Raw genomic sequence first — 23,866 nt, 5'->3', positions numbered from 1 at the left:
ATGTATTACTTCATGACTTTTGGATAGAACACCAAATTTTATCAACTAATTAATCCAGTTTACAGTTCAACCAGAGCTTTCCTGAATTAAAAAATACAGAGTACACTAATGTAGAAGAACTACGCAGAATTTCAGTGCTCTATAGTCAAACCAAGATAAAACTGCATCAGATGAAGGCTTTTTTTGTTTCAATTTATGGATCTTCAGGACCACCATTTTTACAATAGTCCATGTGGCTACTAACTCTAGGGAACAAACATTTTTCTGATTATGGGGATTTTGAATGAAGAGGGGGCTTAACTGCATGCACTGGAAATTTATTTCAGGACTCTTGTTTAAAGGCACACATGCAGAACCAAACCAAATGAATGGTTAGTGGCAGACTTTAAGCTGTAATTTTTTTCATTCATAGGTTGTGATTTTAAAGGGCTCCTCAACTGCTCACTGGGGGAGGATCAGCACAACTGAGATCACTGGCACACCAACCACTATCTCCACACCCAAAAACTGGAAGACCCTGGCTAAATCCTGGCCCCTGGGCACCATTATTCCTAGGACACAGTAAAAAACCTATGAGAGAAGCAAGAATTTTGATGTGCAAGGAGAGGAGAGAAGTTGGGTAAAAACACCACACTAAGGCAAGCACACATATTTTAACATTGTCCAGCCCAGCACCATGCAAGACAGCCATGGCAATCCCAGGATGCACAAACTCTTGGGAAGTTCAATCCAAGGCATCAAAATAAGCCTATTTCTGTCTCCCATTTATCTGCTGTCTGCTAAGCATTTCTACACATACCACACTCCTACAACTCCTAACTTTGAGGTGGGGGAAGATCATCCTCCCCCATGTCACATCAAGCCAAACAGATAAAATCCCTCACCTTCCTCCTGACTGCCCATCCACACAACTCTGCATTTGTAAGGATACTAACCAAAAATGGTCACTTATCCAGACAGACTGACCTTGGAAGGTTTAGGACTTCTGGGTAAGGGAGACAAAAACTTTAGTAACTGACAAAAGCACAAACAAACTTGATAAACAGAAAAAAAAAAAAAAAAAAAAAAAAAGTTGACATTCATCATATAACTTGTTTTAGGAACCACTGTAAAAAGGCAAATCACTGACCTGATAAGATCTTCCAAATCAGTGGAGTTTATGTATACATATGCACAAGGGGAAAAGGTTTATTTGGACTTTAAGGTTCTTCCTGTAGGATGCAGTGTTTATAAAAGGGTATTTCTAGAACTTCCTGACTGCATTTGTGAGATCCTGCTCTCTGTGTGCCTCCAGTTCCCTCTTCACACCAGCCTGCCCCTCTCCTATCAATACCCTTTTAATTTTTTCATTTTATTTATTTTTTAACCAATCTGGTTAACTCTGCATTTCACTTCCTTCAAATAACAAGCAGAAGCTCATCTCCAGCACTGCTTAGTAATTTTCCAGCCTTTCAATACACTTATGAAGTACTACTATAACAAAATGCCAAATACTTGCACAGAAAAGAAAGAAGGCAATTTTTCCCTTAAGCAGCTCTAATGGCTTAATTGTACTGCAGCCTTTTTTTCTTGCTTTTAAACACACAAAACAAGCTCTGCACTCTCTTTTGCTTCTAGTTCAACTAAACACCAAGTGTCTTTTTAAAAATGCAAGGTCATTCAAGCAATTCAAGTATGAGAATTACTATTTTACAAAACTCTATACCATTTCCTAACCCTTTTCATCTTTACAGCCACCAAATAGCATACATACAGAAACAACATGTAAAGCAATTACAGGCTGCAACCAACTTAACACCTCCCATGCCAAGTTTCAGTCATGGATGAATGATGTTGGCAGCATTATAAATCTCCAGTGATAAAGTTTGTTGTAATTTCACCACTATTTAAAATAAAAAAGCCCACCACTGAAGTATCAGTGGCTTTTCTGTAATTTATAAACATGCACACACTTTAAATTCATGGAGCACAACAAGCTCATGAAATACAGAGATTTACACTGAGATCTAAGAGGTGCCTGTATCCCACCCCTTTATTGCCATCAAGGCAAACAGGGCTTTTAATACAACTTCAAAAACAAAAATAAAAACTATAAAAATAAATCAGCACTGAGAAATCAGACACCTTTGTTTTTAGGAAATGCGATCATTTAAGGTGGCTGCATTGTTGAAATTATGGAGAAAATTGGAGAAGGCAGGTCTAGGTCTGGTCCCCACCTTCAGCAACCTTCTTTCCCATGCAGCTCTTTCACAGCCAACCTGCCAGCAGAGAATGGTGAATGCCTCAACTTCATCAAGACCATTAGATGCATGAAGCATCTAATGCAAAATTAGGCATTAATTACCCCACTGAACCATTGGACTTCTGACCTCAAACTCTAATCCACACAGTACAGAAGAAAGATGGAGATGCAAAGATCCAAGTGTCACAGTAATCACACAAATAAATGAAACAAAAGTAAGTAATAGGAAAAAAACCTAATCTACACATCCATATACCTCTGAGCTTGCTTTAAATTCACCCAGTAACACTTCAAGATCTCTACATAATTTTAAAGAACAAGACAGTTTGTAAATAATTGCAGCCCCAGAGCCAGATCCCCACAGCAGCAGCCAACTGTACTCGCCAGTTCTGCTGATGCCTTCCAGCAGCTCTTTTATGGCATCCCTTGAATCACTGGAAAACAAGAGAAATGGCTGTCCAGTATGAGAACCTGGATACTTTTACCCTTCACAGCCCTCAAGGTTTTACCAAGATGGATGCAATGACGAGTGCTCAGAACGCCGACTGCTACCAAGGCATGGTCCCAGCTATTCACCCGCCCCTCACCCCATTCTGTCTCAACTTGAGGAAAAGAACACGCTTCCCTTTGTGCTGCAACTTGAAGCATTAGTTAGCAACCTTCTCTCAGCTCCAGGGCATACCTTTCCACTTGTAAAACCAGGTAAACAGCCAGCATGCCTTCCAAGCACTTGGAAGCCCAGGTGGGAGTGTTTGGACATGCCAGCAAAGAAATGCAGCAAGTGGAGGTAAGCTGAGCTGTCTGCTTTTAGTGAAGGAGGCAAACATGATGGGTATCTTTTGGGGCAGCATCCCCCTTGAAACAGGGACTGGTCAAGGGGCTATGGGTTAGGAGTCATTACAGCTGCAGAAAAAGAAATGCTGCCAATATTTAAATGGAGAAAAACAGACCGAAAGGAGACTTGTTTTCACCTCATGTATGTCCCCCAGAAAAATGCTCTCCACCACCAGTGTGGGAATAAATAAACAAAAAGCATAAATGGTCTAGAGACTCAAACGAAAAAGGTAAATTACACAGGTGTGCTTTAGCTCGGACACTAATTGCTGCTAGTGGCATCAACTAATCCTAAACATGGACTTAATTCCTATAAAACCACATAATTTAAGAAATGTCTTTCTGCAGGTGAGAGGAGGACTAACAAGGAGCTGGTAGGTGAACTGTGGTGCTGCAACAGGCTCCAGTGCTTAGGGAAGAAGCTTTGTGATTTCCCACAGTGTTTTGAAATTCTGACTGCTGTACAGAATGCCTTCAGTGTATTTCAAGTATTGCAATGGAAACTAGTCTTGCTCTCAACTACTCAAACAGGTAAGCGATGTTCTGTATTTTATGTACAGTAGGAAATCGGCCACTCCTAGCTAGCAAGAAAAAAAGTAGTGGGACTATCCAAACAGGATGTATGTATAATGCAGTTAAAAAAAACAACAACCTAAGTGTTTCCAGACCTCCTCAGGACTTGAGTGCACGTGCAGAACATGCTCCTGTCCTTGCACGGCAGCGCAGGTCCCTACAAGCTGGAAGATGTGTTTCCCATACACAGGATCAAAAAACACTATCAGGTTTTACAACACATCTCCCAGTGCCATCAGCACCAGTCTGGCAAAGAGCAGCAGCAGAGGTGGAACAGTGACCAACTACTAAAAAAGAGGGGGAAGTGGTTACTCTCAACAAGATACAAACACTTTTGTTCCTAGGGAGAGATGAACACAGGTAACGAGTCCTAATGTTACTTCTGAAAGCCATTTATCCTTCAAGTAGTTCCCTGAAGACACTAATTCTGGCTGGCATTTTCCTCGTTTCTGTAGTACCTCAGACAAAAAGCTCTAGCTATCAAGGAAAAAGCTTCATCACCCTGCTGTCCTCAGGTCATGGAATGCTTTTCTCCTTGCCAGACACTGCTGTCAAAGTCCAAGCACTTCGGGCACCTCTGCAATCCCACTTCTAGAAACACCACAGATGGGGCAATCAACTTCTATTGTTAGAAAGTCCCATAAACCCTCCTTTCTACACTTGCCAGCAAGAAGCTTCCTTCCTAGCTGGAATGGCCATCGGCAGTACTCAGCTGAAAAACCCAAGATCTCCCCTTTGAATACACCTAGGAGTTGAGAACAAAGGGGTGGGGGGGAATACAACAAATCCCCAAAACATAATCCTTGAAGAGCAAGTTGCAAGCAAAAAAAGTCAAAGAATGAAATTATTCAAAGACTGTAAGAACAAGCAGGCTAGAGACAAAAACACTAATTTGAGTTAAAACTCACTTTAGACCCATGCAATAGGTAGAACCTGCTGACTGTTGGTAGAAGGGCATCCAACAGCCTTGAAAGCAGATTTTGTAACAGTGCTTTTGATAAAACACTTCACTTTAAGGTGAAGCATCTACTTCTACTGCATGGGGTAAACAGTGTTTTACTCCACTGGTGACACTAGCTAAATGTTATCGGGGTTACCTTCCCCTGATGTCAGGAGAAAGTACTGCCACAAGGGTTTGGCTGCAGCAGGAATTGTAGAAGTCCTGCTTCCAGACAAGTGTGACACATGAAACTACAGAAATAAAACAGGCAAGAAACAAAAGAATACCCTCAAGAGTGTGGAGAAAATGAAATGGAGATAGAAAATGAGATGGAGCAAAGACATCCTCCTGGACTTTGAGATATGTCCACCAGCCCACACAACACTTGTCTGACATCAAGCTGGAGCAGAAAAAAAGAGGTTGGGAGCATTTGTGGGTACCAAGACTAATGGTAATAAACCTCCCAGAAGTGCTGTGCTGGTGGACAGAAGTGCAGTAGTAGTGCATTGCTTTGCTATTCCTGCTGCATCAGCAGGGCTTGTCCCTCATCCCATCTGCATCCTGCAGCCCCATGGCCTCCATTCATCCAGTAGTAGGAGCCAGCAGATGGTTTTCCTCCCCTTGCAAGGAATCAAATCCTGAGAAACCACATGGGCAAAACCAGCTTCTGCTCCCAAGAGCTGATGCAAGAACCCAAGGTGAAGGTCAGACACAGAGAGAAGGCAGCCAGCACAGCCCAGCTGCATTTCTCTGCAGCTTGAGAGGGTCAGGTTTACAGCACTGAGCAAGCACCAGAAAAATAAATGATTAAAGGAAATTTGACAAGGAAAGGGGGTGGACGTGGGTAGAGAAACGGGAAGGAAAGAAAACTCAGAAGATCTTGGCAGAAAACCAATAGGTAAGAAAAGAAACAAAAAAAAAAAAAAAAGAGAAAAGAAATCATTAGAAACCATCATCTGAGTTTACCCCTGGCCAAAGTGGAAAGAAATGGCCAGTGCAAGCAAGATGCTGGGAGATGCTGCCCTGCTCTGCTTGGAGCAGACCTCCCTTTTCCAGTGCTGGGATTTATGTGCCAACAGCTTCTTGCTTTCTTTTGGGAGTCTACAGAAATGGGGACCTGCTGCAGTGCCTATCTCCTGTCAATCAACTCCACAGTCTATCTGTGCCTTTTTTAGTCAACTGACCTTTTCTATTTTTACTTCTTTTTTAAATTCTACACTGCCTTAGAAGCCTAAGTCCCCCAAAAATCAAATGCTCCACTTAGCAAACAGGGCATACATCAAAAACAAAGTCTCCAGAGCTGTACTTTTAGTTTCACTGATCTCTGTGCCCTCTCCACCCCTGCACAGCTCTTGCTGTGAAGAAAGATCACCTTATGCTGTTAAAAAAGAGGGAAAAACCAAAAAGCCATCTTTTTCAATGATTGTTGTAGGGACCAGTTCCTATGTCCATTCTAGTGGAGGGAAGGAAATTGAATTTATCCATTCCTCAAGCATGCTAGAGCGTGTAAGAGAGAAAAAAGAGGGATTGAAGCCAATGGTTAATTGTGTCTCATTCCTGAGCTCCTATTTTCCAGCCTGGTCCAAAGAAGAAGGACAACTACCATAATCTCCCTGCAATTTGGTGGCCGACAGGAAACAATTTTGTGGTTTAAATCTGGCTAACAGCAAACCAAGCCCATGTTAAGAGCAAGCCTTGCCACACAACGCACTTTTGTTTGCAGCCTCAGGATTTAATTAAACAGGTAGATAAAACCTACCTTTTAACCCACGCTCCAGGGTGTGCCTCAGTGAGATAAAAAACAGGCTGCAAAAACAGGTCAAAGATGATTCCATTGCTGGTGCAGCATCTGTGCTGCACTCAAACACCATCCCACTGCACTCTTCAAGGACAGGAGGTGCACCAAAAAACCTCACTTTCTTGCCCAAAGGCTGGTTGGTTGGGTTTCTCCTTTTTAGTGCTGCATCTGGGTTATCCATGGGCTGCATGGGGTCATGGCATGGTCTAATGTGCTGAGAAATTAAAAATCCAGCTCTCTTCTGCTTGTGGCAACCCACTTCCCATGTCTCCCTTCCAGTCGTCTGACCAAGCACCCTCTCCATACATCTTCCACCTACAACTTCTTTTCAAGCCATTTCCAAAACAGAAGTAGAAAGAGTAGAAAGGGCAAATCCCTTCATTCTTTCCCCCTTTTCTTCATCTGACAGATCTATTATTCTCTTATAAACAACAACTTCTCCCAGAGACTGAACAAAGCAGCTACTTACATGTCATATTTTAAACAGGCATGTTTTCAGGCCAAGAAATAAACAGTTATATTTTGGCAATCCTTCATTTCCTGTCCTATTTGCAAGCGATAATGTCATAACACACAGTGTGTCCCATGCCTTCCTCCCTGGCTGAAACTTGCAGCAAAATAATTTAGCTGAATGAGCTGCCTTTGATACCTACAGAAAAATCATCAGAATGGGGAAAAATGTAGTGAAAATGAAGGAAGGGAAAGTAACTTTTTTCAGCACAAAGGGCAAACTACAATACTGATGGACTCAGTACTCAGAGCAAACATCACTGTTGTCTGCTGGTGGAGGGAGTGAGATTTTTTGAAACCAGCAAAAGAACCAGCAAGAGCAAGCTAAGTATAATTTTCTTTCCTTAGACTGGAAAAATACATGAGCGCGACCACACCACATTTTGCCGTCCCGGACACACCACAGCAACCCTATACATATGCCACTTAATCCAGCTCGTTAAAAAGCTCCAGGGGACCAGTCCCGCTTGCGAACACTTGGCAGGAGCGCTGCCGGCTCGCAGGAATAAATCAGGCGAGCGTCAGAGCGCGGGGACACTCCCGGCACTCAGCCCGGCCGGGGCATCGCGGCCCCGTCCCGAGCAGCGAAAGGCTGCGGACCAACACTTCCTCGTTCTCTGACCTTTTCCATTTAATTACTTCCTGTGACTTTCTTGGAGCCATGCATCGGAACGAGCAGGAGGCAGCCTCCGGGCACAACAGAATCACTGTAAGGGTTCAGCTCCATTCTCCTCACAGGCGGAAAAGCCACGGGCAGCCCGTCCAGGATGGTTTCGGAGAGGGTCGCCCACCCTCTGCTTTCAGCGCTGCCCAAAATCCCCCCACCGCTTAGGCTCTGATTTATTACCTGGCACACCATTCTGCCCCCACCCTGACAGTGCGAGGCAGCGCGGGGCAGGGGGGGAAGCAGAAATAAAGGTGAGATGCAGAAAGAGGCGTTCGCTTGGCAATAACAAATTGACCTCTAAGCATTGATCCGAAATGGTGTAGTTCTGAAAGGACCGATGAGTTTCCAGCCATCCTAAGCCATTTGTTTCCCTTCACGGTTTAGTAAATTACCTCAAAACTCGAAGTCTAATTGAACTGTTCTCGAGAAACTAATAAAAAAGGCAAAAAAAAAAAAAAAAAAAAGAGGGGGGGGGAACCCTTGTTATTTACTTGAAGTGGGTTATTATAAAAGGCATCCTGACAGTGGTCCTTTTTCTGTAATCTGGCTGTTAACATTTGCTCACAGTGCACTCAGTGAAACAAGAATAGCTATGCAAATTAAAGCCAGATATCTAGGGCAAATAGCGCGCTATACTACCATTGTTCTGACAGCTTGAGAAAACTTATCAGGAAAGACTGTCCTTATTTCTTTTAACACCATATATATTGGAGGGAAAGAAAAAATCAAATCATTTCACCCACCACTGAAATGAAAAAACAACCCATGAGTCACCGACTTCAGCAATGCTATCGATCAATGCAAGGCTGGAAGCGAGGAGCTCACAGAGGAAACCATGGCTTACCTAAAACACCTTGCCTGCCCTAACTCTAACAAGCCCAACCACGGCCACCAGGAGAGCCACTTGGGATGGGCACTGAGGAAAGGACCACAAGGCTTCACTGACCCTGAAAGCCAACACAACCAGACCCCAACCAAAAAGCTTTCAGGGACCCTGCTGGTCGGGTACCAGCTCACTGTGGCCACCAGCATTCCCCACCTCCAAGGGACCAAAGCAGTGCCACTGGCTTGACAGGTGACCCCAGGAGAGGTGGCATCACCCAAGAGCTTCCATACACACGAAAACCACTAGCTGAAACCTCTGACAGCATGGCAGTGCAGCAGCACATGGAAGAATTCACTCCAAATCAAACTGCAGCCTGCAGTTAAGGAAAAAAACCAAACCCAGCTAACCATCAGAGCCAAGTGCTTGGTGTTTTACACCAACACTCACCTCTGCACTGAGCCCTGCATAAAACCACGTTTGGAGCAATATTTGCCTCAAGATGAAGGCTGGTGAACATCAGATTTTTGTCCACTGAATTGGGTTAGGTCTGCCCCTGCGTTTTCCAACCCAGAGACAGGGACCCAATTCTCTCCCTCTTGTCCAATTTACAAAGTTAAAAAAACCAGCCAAACGAACAAATGAAAAATCGGGTTTTTATTGGAAATGAGTTGGCCATGATTTTCCAGCTGGTTAGGTAATGGCAACCTGGATGTAACTACTAATTTTTTGGTATTTTTTTGGTGTTTGTTTGCTTTGGAGTTTTTTGTTGCAAGAACCTTACCAACTTCAATTTAACCACGATTTTAGAAGCTACATATAAATACGTATTTATAGTCTCTTCATTAAGAGCTGCCAAAATAACAATTCTTCTCAACACACACACGTTGGGACCAGAAGCCATTTCCTTCACCACCCATATTTCTCCAGTAAATCCCCCTAAAATAAGTTTCTCACGACGAAGGTGTAAGCGTGGCACATGCCACCAATTATTATTTTTTCGGACCTCAAAACCGAGCCAAAAAGTTGCACAATTTTGACGCTGTTTTATAAGCCCTGCAAGGAGTCGTTTTAAAGCACGGTACATCCTATGGCGCTTGGCACCAGCCCAGTTCTGCACGCCAGTGAGTCATTCCTCTTGACTGTCAAAACCCCGAAGGAGATAGCCAGGAACGGCCCTTGGGCCAGTACGGCGTGAAAGAGCCCTTCCTGCCATTCCGCTGCAGTAGCTTCAGGTTTTATTTTGGGGAAGAAAGCATTAAAAAAGGGAAAAGGGCACCATCGGGCATTTTGAAAGCCTCGGCGCGGCCTCTCGGGGGGTTCATTAGCGGGGGGGGCGGCGGGAGGGCTGCGGAGCGGGGGTGGGCGGCGGGGGGGGGCCGGTGAATGGGGAGGCCGCCGGTGACCGGGTTTATGAATGCGGCGTCATGTGACGGCGGCGGCGGCCGCCCTCCTATTCACAAAACGGCGGCGGCCGGGGCGGGGATCCACGACGTCGTGTGTCCCCCCCGGCCCCGCTTCCCGACCCCCCCGGGCCCGGGGCTGCCGGGCGGGGGCGCGCACCGCTCCCCCCTCCCTTCCCCGCCGCTTCCGCCTCCGACCGCCCCCGCCGGGCGCCCCGAGCCCCTCGGCCGGGGCGGGGAACGGCGGCGGCGCGGGGCTGCGCCCCCTCCCTGCCGAGCCCCGGGGCCCCGCACCCCGGCGGGGCCGCGCCGCCCTCCCGGGGGTTTTTATGAATGAAAGGGCCGTATGCAAATGAGCGCGGCCCGGGGGGAGCGCGAAATGGCGGATGCGCGGGCGGGCGGCGCGCACACGAACGCGCGTGTCCGCGTCCCTCTGTCCGCCCGCGGCCGGTCCGTCCGTCCCTCCGTGCACGGGGTATGCGGATGAGCGACCCGCACCGGTTCCCGCCGGGGCAACAAAGACTGCCCCCTGTTCCGTGCCCCTCGCCCGCCCGCCGCCCCCGGCCCCGCTCACTCGTCAGGGTAGGCTTCCTCGGTCATCTTCTCCCCGTCTAGGCTCATCCCTCGCCGCGGGCGGCCGGGCTGCGCCTCCGCATCTTCCCGAGCTTCACATGGCGAGGGAGGCCGCGCCGCGGCGGGCCGGGGCTGGCGGCCGCGCCGGGCCCGACGGCGCGGGAGCGCGGGCGGCGGCGGGGGGGAAGAAGGGGGGACTACGGCCGCGCTCGTCGCCGGGCGGCGGCGGCCGGGGGCGGAGGAGGAGGAGAGGCGGCGGTCAGCGCGCCGCGGGGGCGCGGCGGGGCGCGGCGGCGGCGGCGGCGGCGCGGGGTCCGGGCCCGGGGGAGCGGCGCAGCGCCCGGGGGCAGGCGGCGGCGCCGGGCCAGCCCCATGGCCGCGATCACGCCATGGCGGGGCGCCGCGAGGGGCGGCGGAGCGGGCAGGGAGGGAGGGAGCGGGGAGCCCCGGCAGGAAGCGGCGGCGCTGCCGCGGCCGCCGGGAGCGGGCAGGGCAGCGCCGGACCCAGGCGGGAGGAGGGAAGGGAGAAGGGAGGGAGCCGCAGCGCTGGCGGCGGGGAAGGAGGAGACGCGGCCGGCAGTGGCGCCGCCCCGGCCCGGCCCCCCGAGCCCCCGCGGCGCAGCGCAGCGCCCGGGGTGCGGTCCCGCCGCGTTCGCCTCCGCCCGCTGGCGCCGCCCCCCGCGCCGCAGCCCCCGCGCCCCGCCCGGCGCTGCGCTCGGCCGGGCCGGAGCGGCGGGGCCCGCCCGGCTGCGGCTGGTGCCCTTCGGCCCGGCCCGGCCCGGCCCGGCTCGCCGGGCTCAGCCTCACCCGTGCTCGCTCAGCCCTGCGCAGCCGGATCCAGCGATACCTGGCTCAGCCCTGCCAGGCCGCGCTCGAAAATATCACAGAATCGATTAGGTTGGAAAAGACCTCTGAGATAATCGAGTCCAACCTGTGGCCAAGCACCGTGTCAGTCAGACCATGGCACTGAGTGCCACATCCAGTCTTGCCTTCACCACCTCCAGGGACGGTCACTCCACCACATCCCTGGACAGTCCATTCCGATGTCAAACCACCCCTTCTGTGAACAAATTCCATCTGATGTCCAACCTTAACCTCTCCTGGTGCAGCGTAAGTGTGTCCTCTTGTCCTGTCACTGGTTGAGTTGGAGAAGAGGCCAACCCCAAACCTGGCCACACGCTCCTTTCAGGTAGTTGTAGACAGTGATAAGGTCACCCCCGAGCCTCCTTTTCTCAGGCTGAACAACCCCAGCTCCCTCAGCCACTCCTCATGAGACTTGTGCTCCAATCCCTTCATCAACTTGCCCGTCTCTGCACATCTTGGCTCACCTCAATCTGACTTCTCTCAGCCTGGTTTGGTTCGGTCCAGGGCAGCCTGGCGCTGTGCAGCTCCTCACCGTGGCTGATGAGACCCATAGGAGGTGTTTTCGTGCTGTGATGCCCAGTGAGTGGTCTGGCAGCTGGTCAGTAGAAGCCCAGGGAGCCAATGTTGCCCCCATAGCAGCATGTCCCACGGTTCAGGTGCTGTTTTCTCACCACTCTTGTGTCCTTGCCAACCCACCTTGCCCTCTACAAGAGCTCAAACTGCCTCTTAGAGCCACATTCAGAATTAGTGTGGGATGCATGCTGGCATCCTGGTAACATTGCTGGTAGCTTTTCTTGTAGGTCAATTCAAATGTTTTTTGCTGCAATGAACTGTAAACACTTACGAACTTGTGTTCATAGCTACACCATGACCATCTGCCCTCGGGATTTGCTTTGTCCACAGAGGAGGGTTAACAGGAACTGACTATTGAAAAGATACTTTGGCCCATGAAATTGAGTAACTAGCCATGAGTTTTGGTCTTGCTTCCTTCATCAGGTCCTCTGTGTTTGAACAATCCTGGGAGAAGAAATGTTTCTGTACCACCTAAGCACATTGCCTTGTGCTCCAGCTTTTACAGGCCCCTCCACTGCAGCATCCCTTTCCCACTGCAGGTAGGGAAATGCACCAGCTCTGCTCTCACTGCATTGGGATATCCAGTCTTGATATGGTTGCAGTTCCTAACGGAGTCACATACTGATTTAACTTTCAAGTATAGTCTATGGGATTTAGTCTTGAAGGGGCCTTCAGATTTTGGTATGGAAATTGTATTTCTGCCCCGCTGGCTTTCAGTTTCTAAGTGCTGTAAATTTTCTTTTCAGGAATGGAAGTGGAAACTTGGAGAGAAATCTGTGGACTGCTAATAATGACATGGAGGCAGGCAAGAGCTGATGAAAGCTTTGAGGTCTTCTCCTCAGTGAGAAGCAGCATGTCCTTTTGAGGTGGTACGAGAATCTGCAGCTTCGTGGCACAATATTACAATAATGCTCCTGTCGCTGCTAGAGGTTTGGCCATAACACCAGATAATGTGTGAGAGTGCAAACCTGCTGCCCTCCCTTTGGCAGACTGTGGGTGCTCTTTTGGGTGGCAATGCTGCCTATCCCCCCACCCCCTTCCCACCCATTCCTTTGCAAAGCAGTTTGTCACCCCTCGCTGTGCTAATGCATCTCCCGCTGAGTAGTGACACTGCTGGATCTGCTAAATGGTCCCAGCTAATAGTACCCCCCCATTACCTCTTTCTTTTGGAAAGTTATTCAAGGATCCAGCTTGCAGAATGGCATGATAAACATCTTGGCAAAGCTGAGCTGGCAGCAAAAAGAAGTGTCAGGGCAGGAGTAAGCAGTTGGGGGTAAGGAAATTGCAGGAACGTCTTCAGCTGCTGTACAATAAAAGACCAGATGTAATGATTTGACACATTTCCACCCATCCTATGTCTTTGTTTTTTCCCCAAAGGATGCTGAGATTGCATGGACCTCTAACATACTCAAAATATTTAGTGCCAAAAATTTCTGTGATTAGCAGGAACATTGATATGCCTGAAGTGGGGAGCATGGCATTTAGCAGTTGATTACTACTGAGGCAGAATATAGGGAGAATTATAGCCGTGTGAAAAACCCAGGACACAATCGTGTAATTAAAAGGCCATTATAATGGTTATACCTCTGAGGAGGACTGGGTATTAATCACTGTCTGATTAATACTTGAGAACTTGTCTGTGTGATCTGGATGTATTTTTATGTGCTTATGTTGTGTGTGCGCATATTTACCCCAAAGGTGAGAAGCAAATGTTTCTGAGGCTTGGAAGCTGAAGTCTTACTTGATCTAGCTCCTTCAGTAATTTCCTGTGGATTTACAAGATCTCTTATGTGATCTCTGCTTTCACTGTCCTGCCAACTTGAAAGCTGCTAAGTGATTTATTCGCTTAATGGTTTCTCTCACTCCTGCACAACCCTCTCACTATTACTTTCACCGGAGTATTGAATTTTATTTTGCTAATATTGAGGTTACTGTGCTGGTTCTTGTGAGTAGCATGTTTGAGCTGACTGACTTTTCTGAATGAAAAGGCTCTCTCTCAGAGGTGTGATTTCTGTGCGCTGTGTTGTTTGTATACAGAGTCTCTGCTCAGACACAGAATAGCGCTTCCCTGGGATGCAGTCTTTAAGGTACCTTGAATTAATTAGCCTTTGGTGGCAGAGCTTCAAGGCAGCAGCTCCTGCATACTAACGATTTGCCTGCTATGATTGTCCTGTGTTTTATATTCAAAAGAAACATTTATTTTGCAGAGTAATACTTTAGCTGTTACAGAGAACCTTGTTTCCACTTGGATTGGAATAAACTTCCCTGAGTGCTGTTACACCTTTAGCACTTATTTAGGGTGAGAACCACTGGAATTTGAAGTATCGAAGTTTAGGATGTCATTTAGTGCAGGCTTGCAATGTAGTCTCCTGCCTTCATTTACTCTCACTTGTAAAACCTTTCAGACTTTGAGCTGAAATCTTCTACACTGTTGATTTAGGAACCTAAATATGAATGTTGGTACCCTGTTGACTGTGCTGAATTCAATGATTTTTCCACTGACTCACTTGGTGACTTGGAATGAGTGAGTAGTGGAAGTCAGCAGTCCTGAATCATGCCATCCTCCAGACAATTCCCCCCATCCCCAATAATTCTTTTGAGCAGCAATCATATTTTCAAAGCAATGATTTCCCCATCCTAATTGCTCAGAATTCAAGAACTGCAGAAACAATCTGCAACATTTGCTGTCCGAGTAAAGTCTTTCAGGGCTGACCCTTTTTGAGATGTGACAGGGTTTGGAAATAGAGAGGGTTTTTCAGCAGGAGTGGGATTTTAGCATGTGGTTTGGAGAATTGTCGGGATCCTTTCGGGTACCTGACAAGGGGAAGAGGATGTGGAGAACTCCTTGCAGTCTTCCCAGGATGTCCTTTTGGAGGCTGGTAAGACCAGAGCAGGCAAGCAGAAAGGACCCTTGCTGCCAGATGAGCTGAGTATCCCACTTCTCAATATTTTGGTTTTTGTAAACCTGCATTTTATTAGCATAGAAAGTGGCAGCATATCTGTGCTGTTGCCTCTATGGCTTTTCTGGACACCATGGGATCAGCCTGGGCAACAGCAACAAATGTGCTGATGGCTGGGAAGGCATTGACCAGTGCATGCAGTCAGGCATGAGTCATGCCCGTGGGACAAATCTGGTGTCATTCGTAGCTGTGTTCCTCAAACCTTGTGCTCTCCTTCATCCTCTCCCAAAATAAAAGTGAAGTTTATTGAAATGGGGAGATGGCAAGGAAAAGCAGTATTTCAAAACCCTTGCTTTCCTACTGGGCACTCTGTTGCCCTCTTAATATTCAGCAGTAAGTGATTTATAGCCCCCCTGACATGGTGGTTTGGTGTTTCCTTTGTGTGCATAACTTCCTTTTGATATAAAGGGATGATAACAGACCTAAATTGTAGTCTCACAAGCACATGACACGTTGTCTTTGTGGTGCAGATAGCAGGAAAATGCTCTAATCTTGATTTCAACACTTCAGCCTTCCCATCCTCAAATTCCACCCTGGTGAGAGGGTGGCATTAGCAGGTTTAGTGAGACAGCAGTGTTGGTGGGGGTGATTCCTTCACACATAGTGGTGTGGGATGATATTTTGGGAGTGCCACTAGTCAAGTCCCTGGCATGGACTCTGCAAGAGATGGGTGCACAGCTGCTTCTTGAACTTTTTTGCATACCTTTTCATGCTCAATGATTGGAAGGAAAAACTGCTACAAAACTTTCACTTGCTGCTGCCAGTTCTGCAGCAGTGTTTGCTCCTGCACGTTCCCAACTCAGCATGCCCTGAGCCCATCAAATTGAAAAATAAGTGTGCAGGAAATTTGCAAGTGTCACTGCAACCTCAGGATTAGTCCTAAAGCCAGGCTACTTTTGGCATGAGGGAAGGGCTGTTCTTCTCTCGAGATGCCTTTCCACCCTTGAGAGGTTTCTGCATTTTTGATACAGCTGTTTCCAGGGCCTCATGGGAACTGAACAAACAGATGCCAAATAATCTGATTTTACTTCAGGGAGCACAAAAGTGGATGGAGAAACATTGGAAAAACACTGGAGTTGTGCACACCTTTTGCTCCCCTCCTTGGGAGTTACTTGAATTAGGTTTGAACCTTTAAGTATATTTCGGAAAGCTGCCTTCTGATAGCCAAACTTCACTTGGGTGTTTCTCCCTTTCTCTCACAGCTATTGTGAGACCATCCCCTCTGAACACCCACATCCCCTTTATTGCAGAGCTCTTTGATCAGCTTCAGCAGGTGACATGATGAACAGTTGACTGACTACTTTGGCAAAACCAGTTTTTGTGGCTTGACCTCCTTTTTGCACCCGGTGTCTTGCTGTGAGTATAGGGTCCTATTCAGTGTCTGAGTGGTTATAATTGCAGGTTTATCCAGTCTAGGCTGTGGGAGAAACCCCCACACAGGTATCAATCAAGAAAGGCTTCTGGAATTAAATTAAGGATTTGAAATATGAAAATGCTGACATGGCTGGGTCAGATGTTTGATGGTGTATGGTACTTAGGGGAAATGAGTTGTATGTAGCCTGCTTGTATCCTCATTTACTCAGCCCTTGGCTTCAGAGCTGCTCAGTGACACTGACCCACTGACTCCTTTGCAGATACTTGGCCATATATAATTTCAAAGGGTGCCAGGCCACCCTCTTCTCCAGGCAGATATTTTCTCTTGTGTCAACATCCTCATAACAACTCCAGCTAGGCAAATATAGCACATGGCTTATGAGTGTCCTGGAAGGACTCAGAGGTGGAGAGTTAGAGCTAAAGAAGGCTCATGGTTAACCCCATGCACCACTGAATACCTTTGGGATAAGTTGCAGCACATGATGAAGAAGCTGAGAGGAGAGTTTAATGGTCCTGCTGAGAACACCTCCTTAGACAGCCATGCTCCAAGATGTTCTCAAGGATTCCCATGGAAAATAATCCTATGCTCCTTTTATGTTCTGGCAATCACACACATATTATGCTTCCCTGCCCAGTTCTAAGGAGAAAAGTAATTATAATTCTAAAAAAAAAAATCACTCCACACAAAAACCTTTGGAGGCTGTACATATACTCCAGTATGGATGCCAGCTCCATCTAAAAGGGAATGAAGACCCAAAGCTCTGCTCTGTGTGTGATTGTTAACAGAAGCTGCTATTTGCAGATACTGGATGCAAGGCCTTTCAGATACCCACTGCCAGTTGCATCTCTAGCAGTGTATTCTGCCAGGTTTAAAGCCCAGAAATGAAAGCCCAAGTTATGAGAGCTTCACACCTGCAAGACCAAAAGCACAAGCTTGATCCTGCTTGCAGAACTCCCTTGTTTAAGATAGTAGACTCTCCAGTCTCTTAGAGGGAAAAAAAAAAAAAAAAAAAAGGACTGGTTATTGCTGGATGCCTGTTCTGACCTTAAAAGCTGAAAGGCAAAACAATCCAAGATATGGGGCATGTTGAAGTGGCAGCTGAAGGGCTTTTTTTATTCCTTCTGCAGCTAATGCCATAGTGCTAAAATTGTGAGCGGGTAGGAGTGGGGGTTAATTTAAGGTTTAGTGAGACCAAGAATTATTATTTAGAAAACAGCAAATGGACAACATTCTGAAAAATAAGCTTCACTTCCCTAACCAGGAGTACTTGAGTTAAGTTGAAGAGACTTATGAAGGAAACCTCCATATCCATGGCAGGTAAACATTTGCCTTTGATTCTGTTTTTCTCTTCAAGTTTAGAAACCCCAGCATTTACACTTAAATGGATATGCTGTAAGCTATGTTTAGGAAGAGAATTTCATCCCCTCCTGCACGTACTTTTACACATTATAATTATTTGACTGCAGCTTTACAAAGTATGGCTGGAGGGATGGTTTGAAAAGGAGGAGTTGCACAGCACTGATGATAACTGCCTGATTCAGCCCCACTGAAGGCAGTGGCAGCAGGATCAGACGATCCAGAAGAGATATTTTATTTTAAGAGCCATTATGGACCTTCAGTGACTTATGGTAAATTCTTGCCTCCTGATTTCACATGCTGGAGAATTCACAGATATGCTGGAACCACGTGTATCTTCAGGGTCACATGTTCAGTGTGGACATGAATCTTGTCACCATTAAAAAAAACCAACCTCAACAAACAGAGAACTAGAGAGTTTACAAAGATGACATTTTGGTGAATGATTTTTTAAAATATCATCTCTTTGTCTTCATCAAACATAACACAGAGTTTGAGCTCTTCCTTTATTTTTTGCATTCTGCTTCTTTTCTCTCCCCTGATCTGTTCCTTCTATACAATAGGAATTGCAGACCAAAACCCACAGAGGAGTGAAAGAACTGCTCTATAACCACATGGTCTGGATGCAATACCTTGCACATAACTGCTTTCCCTCATGCCAAAAACTTTGCCACATTACCAGTATTTAATTTGTTGCCGCACAAAATGCTCTTGGTAGCTGTGACATTGAAACTCTGCCTATAAATTTGTTCCTGCTCAGCTCTAAAGAGATTTGGGTCTTCTCTTTGACATTTTTCAGTCTAAGGAAGTTACAAACATGAAAGCTCTCCCACAAAACTTGGTCAAAGTCTTGTGAGATGGTAGTCTAAATTTTGGTCTGTCTCTAGCTTTCAGCAAAGTGGTACAAGTCTTTGTTTTCTTGAAAGATACAGAGGTGGCTGTCTTCCTTAAAATTCTGAGAGGGCAGAAAGCCCAGAAAGAGATGATTTCCAGCTTCCTGTGACAAGGTCAATTCTATCCCCTCTGCAGATGGACCTACCCTAGTAACAGGATCAGCAAGGGTCCCTTTGAGAAAGGTCACCAGAGCTTGTTGCCCTGTGCTTTCTAAAGAATGCAAGCAGTGCTGTGGACTTTGTGCCACTACCATTTAGCTGTCACCAAAATCACAGCCAGACCTTTCTTTGATCATAACGTCTCCTACTGCAGGAAGCTGTGGAAACTTTGCTACACACAAGTACCCCAAAAGGGGCTTTGACCTTTTAACAATGACACTTCATTATACAGTATTTTCTTATATTGATTTTTCAAGTATTGTGGTGAAGATAATCACTGAGAAACATGAGATCTTGAAAAAAAAATTAAAAATGTAATAAATTATGTATTGTGACTTTTGATTTAGTTAGAGTATCTGTGTGGCTATGTCTGATCTTTTATGTTAATTTTCATTCATATCCTTCACAGTCATTTGTAGGGGTGGAGGAGAAAGTTGTTATTCCATTACAGCAGAAGGAACTACAGCCCAAGGAGATACCTCGGTGTCAGGAGTACGACTCGAATTCAGGAGCATTTGGGAATCATTTAGAGACAGAAGACAATAGCCACTCGAGTTTAATTCCCTGTGCTTTTTTGTGTGTGTCTAGTTGTGAATGGTTGTGAATGGTGCATAAATCACCTGAGATCCTCCATTCCTTATTACTGTTGGAAAGGACAGAAATAAATGCTAACATTTGTGAGACATACCAGAATTGCTCCAAACTTAGAAGAATTTTGGAGCAAAGTTAAAGTTAGGCTTCAAGCCTAAGTAGCACACTGCTAATTCTCTTCTTATAGTTTATATAATTATGGATTAAAATGAAATGCTGCTCTGAAGGTGCCCCATCAAGCAGAACATGGTTCTAGTATTTTGCCTTGTGTGGCCTGAGTAAAAGTGCTCCAGTGTGCATTTCTACCCTAGGAAAATCCTTTATGCCCTGATTTCCAAGTTCAAAAATAGCTCTCTAGAGATGAAACACGTTTTTCACCCTTTAAAGTAGTGTTTTCACCTACAAATACTTGCTGCCTAAACAAGAGCCCTTTCCTTTGCACTTGTGCCAGCATGCAACTTGGATACAGAACTAAACTTAGATCCGTAGTTATAATGCTTCCACAGACTTTTTTGGTTTTGTTTTTTAATAATGACTGTAAGACATGTGCTGTCTCTCTTCTGAATTTTATTCTTTCTAATGAAGGTGTGTTTGAAGAAGGCACACCCTTCAGAAGATGTTTTGTGGTATCGTCTTTGTGCCTTTAGTGTTGAGGACCAGCTGCCTTTTCAATTTTAAATGCACTTTTCAGGGTCTTACATCACAGAGGCCTAAATTAAAACACACTTACCATAAAGGGGTGCAGCACATGCATTTATCCTGGAAATTGCACTGTGACATGAAAGATACCCAAACACTACATGTAATTTTGAAGATGAGCAAGCCTTGGCCTTTCAGATGTCCCACGTGAGGGAAGCACATCCACATCCCGCAAAATTGTAAGCTTCTGAATCATGGAAGTAGGATCTCAAAGCCTCTAATTCCCACTGAATTAGAGATGTTTGATGATGTGTGTGACTGTGAAAATTAAGCCCAGTGTTGGACTGGGGGAGGCTGATTGCCTGGTGGATGTAAGCATGTGCAGGGATCCCTGTGGTCCAACAACCAGTGTGATCCAGGAAGATGCAGAACTCAGGGATGGGCAGTTCTCACTTTCTGCCTCTCACCTCCTTCTCCACATGTTATTCAGGCTCAGGGATCAGCATCTGGTGGCTCCCCATGACATGAAAATTCTGCTTAGTGGTTTGCAGGCTGAGAAGGGCTGATCATGCTTTGTGTAAAGAATTATTTGATTAGCTCTAGATGTCTTTCTCCTAATAAAGATTATTGGAGAAAAATTTTTCCTCTCTGGTATGATGGTATACACCAGGAGTAAGACCACTGCACCTTTATTTTGGATATATACATCATGGTGAGACCAGCAGCTGTTCTTTAACTTTGCTCCCTGCAGCTATGGAAACCTTGCCACAGGCTGTGCACCCCTGCAGAACCAGAGACCTCCTTTCAGGGTTCATGGGTTTAATGCCAAATTCTTTATCCACATCCATGGCTCCCAGGAATCAAACAGCAGCTTCAGAGAACCATCAGCTCCATTAGCCTGTGGTTATACAGAAGGAACCCTCAAACTTGAGCCTAAGTGAGACTTCCCTTCCTGCCTCTATTTAATGTCAGTTTTACTTGTAACCGTTCAGGGGAAAGATTTTTTTTCAATCTCTTTCAAGTATCAGATATTGGTAATCCCTCTCCTGGATTGTCATGGTTGGAAAGTATCCTGGGCTAACCTGGGAGGCACAAGGCTCTACTGTGTCTAGACATTGCAGTAAATGTTATTTAGCCTCTTGTGGGGTTACTGGGCTTAACATAAATGTCTTAGCCAAGCTCACAAGGAATAGGAAATATGGGAATATATGCCACCAGAAGACACTGTCTCTCTTGCCATTTTTGTCTATAAAGCAATGACTTAGAGAGAGTTTTTAGCTGAAAAGTGTTGTTGGCCTCTTTCCTTTTCATTTTTTGACTTTTTTTTTTTTTTCCTGTATGGGTGTCTCTGGAATTCCTTAATGTTGTCATTGAGTCCTAGGGATTTCCCTCTTCTAGTTGTGCAACATCTCCCAGGTTGCCAGCAATGCAAAATTGCTGAAGGAAGAAATTTCTGCTTAAGCTGGAAGCCATGAATACAAGAGCTTCTCCTCCTGAAGGAAATGTATTTCCTTCCATGTCTCCAGTCTTATATCTTTGCTTTGTACTCAGGTATTTTCACTTGAGCCTTCCCAGTTTCCTAGAAATTCTGATTTACTCTCTTGCTGAGTCTGTGGAACAAGATACTAAATCCATCTTACTTGGGAAAAAAAAGGTAAAGAAGGAACAATAAAACCCTAAATGAAACATTTTGCTGAAAAATGTCACAGCATAGTGATTTTTGAAATAAAAGCCAAATAAATACTTTTTGCTTTTCTAAACTAGGAAAAGAAATGCAGATGTATACCCGTTCAGCTGGAGTGAATTGGAAAATCTTTGTGTCATATGGAGTGCCAGCTTTAGAAAAAGGAGAGCATGGCTTTGTTTTCTTATGTGTATTTGTGTACCTTTGTTATCAATATTTAGGAGTCAGTCTTGGGAAGTTTTACTGTGATGTTGAGGAGAAGACTGCAATTCCAGGCACTAAGGTGGCTCCTTCGGAAAGGCTGAAATGTGGCTGTCTGCTCTTAGATGCCCATGAACTCCTCTATAACCACAAGGATTCTTGCACCCCACTTCTTTCTAAATCAGGACAACCAGATGTTCAGGTCCATTCTGAGGTCCAAACAAGCATTTTTGGGATATTGTTTTGTCCCTTTTTTCCCCCTGGATATGATTTTTCTCCCAGCAAGCCCTTCTTCATCTGCAGTGATCTGATTTTCCACATCAAGAAGACAGGAGTCTCCCATGCAGGGGACTTGTGCCTCACCCACCTCACCACTCTCCCCAACTCATCCTCCCTTCACTGCTCCTTCCTCTCTTCAGAGTCATCACCCAACTAAGAGCTTTGTAACTCCAGTGCATTTATACCCCTGCTCTCCCAGATCTCAAGGCATAAGTTCCCTGTCAAGCCCACGCAGAGGGATCATTCTTGTGTGTGCAGTGACTTTAGGGTACATCACGTCAGTCCAGGATTGGCTGGCCAAAACCCAGACACCATGTGAAAATGAAAGTAAGCTTAGCCACAGCAAAACCACAGAGCAGTGGAGAAGCCTCCAGTGTTTGTGGAGATGGTATAAAGCACCCAAATCTTTACTTCAGATTTTCAAGGGGTGCAAAATACATGGATGTGTCTGTCAGCAAGGCTTCCAGGAGGACAAATTGTCACTGAGATCCCCACTATGAAAAGCTGCCGTAAGGTCGGTGACACCAGGATTTCCGCAAGCTGCTGCTTATCTTGTAGACAGATCTCCTGGGGGAGAAAAGTCAGACACACACACACAGAGCTACGGTGAGCAAACTGTCTGTTGTGGGGCTGTAAGGAACTGCCAGAAACCCACGGAGGAAGATAAAAAAAAACAACCAAAAAAACCAAAAATGAAAAGTGGAAAGGCGGGGAGGGAAGAAGCTGTTTTTCTCAAAGCTTGGCTGCCCTTGCAAGCAGAGTGACATCACAAAAGAGACACATGGTGAGGCAGGTTTAGACCATTAAATCTTTTTCAAGTTCTGTAGATGGTGAAGTAGAGGGAAAGAAACTTTGCTGCACACCATTGCAGTGATTAACGTGATGTTTTCAGGAGAGTTCACCCATGAGTAGGCATGTGCTGATAGAGCTAATTTCTGCTCTAAAGGTAGGTAAACTGAGCATGGGAGCAATTCAACTCACCAAAGCTACACTGTAAATGTGACAGAGGTGGAAAGATTAAATATGAACAGATTACCCTTACCCTGCCTGCTTCACACACTCATGTGAAGACAGAATCTGCAGTGAGCATTTTAGAAGTTCTTGTAATTCTGAAATCAGGTGGCCTGGATAATACTGACTACTTCTTATGTCCAAGTTAAGAATGGAGTAAAATGGGGTGCTTGAGGGCTCTGTTTGGTCCAAAGGAGCAAAGGTTCACTCCGTGTCTGCCCATGCACTGTGTGTCAGGAAGGCACAAAGCAGAGAATAAAAACTCTGAAAGACCTGGGGAAATAATAGCTGCCTCAGTTCAGGGGCTGAGCTGGAAAAGGGAGAGAAAAAGAACTAGATTGCGTCAAACCAAAAGAAATGGTAATTTTTCCTTTTAAAAAAAAAATTTCTAAACTTGTTTTTGCTTGGGGGAAATGGGAAAAAAATGCAATGTGTTATTTTGGGTCAGCCCAAATTGCATTTTGAATATAACATTTTGTTTTGAGGTTAGTTACCCCTCTTGTTTCTCACACTTTCTTTTATTTCATGTCTCTTTTGAGTGGAAAATGCCACTTCAAAGTAGCAAATCAGAGGGTTGTGTTTAAGAGGCAGTGAAATAGAATGCTGTGGCATTTTCAAAACAATTTCTTTCAAGAAATGTAGATATGTATGCATTTCCTCCATAAATTTTTGGGTACAGTTGAAAATGTTTGCCATGGTTCATTCATTTTGGAAACTCCAAAATTGCATGGTTTGGTTTTGTCCTTTTTCCCCTAGATATATTAGGGCTTTTTTGGCCTTATTTGATTCCTGTTGAAGGAATTGCTTCTGCAGAAACCACAAAAGGGAGATGTATAATCTTGAATGGGACATTTCAGGGAACAGGACAGGGTTCACAATAGCACCTGGGGCAGAGGCCAGTGTATGGCTGAAGGCAAA

General features: G+C 45.8%; 1 protein-coding gene and 1 long non-coding RNA gene across 2 annotated transcripts in view; one reads left to right on the top strand and one right to left on the bottom strand.

The window, feature by feature from the left end:
• SPRED2 (sprouty related EVH1 domain containing 2) overlaps window positions 1-10,697 on the bottom strand; it is a 58,889-nt gene extending 48,192 nt beyond the window's left edge. Inside the window, exon 1 of the mRNA XM_079298124.1 lies at window positions 10,365-10,697. Coding sequence (XP_079154250.1) covers window positions 10,365-10,411 — 47 coding nt within the window. The 5' untranslated portion in view covers window positions 10,412-10,697. The remainder of the gene's footprint in view (window positions 1-10,364) is intronic.
• A 1,523-nt stretch (window positions 10,698-12,220) lies between these two features.
• LOC306798189 lies at window positions 12,221-19,302 on the top strand. Its single transcript, XR_013773295.1, has 3 exons — window positions 12,221-12,339; window positions 12,547-12,666; window positions 18,953-19,302. It is a non-coding gene; the product is annotated as an uncharacterized lncRNA (long non-coding RNA).
• Window positions 19,303-23,866: the final 4,564 nt, after the last annotated feature.

Source organism: Erithacus rubecula (assembly GCF_903797595.1).
Source record: "Erithacus rubecula genome assembly, chromosome: 2".
NCBI lineage: Eukaryota > Metazoa > Chordata > Aves > Passeriformes > Muscicapidae > Erithacus > Erithacus rubecula.
This window is presented reverse-complemented; position numbering and strand designations above follow the sequence as displayed.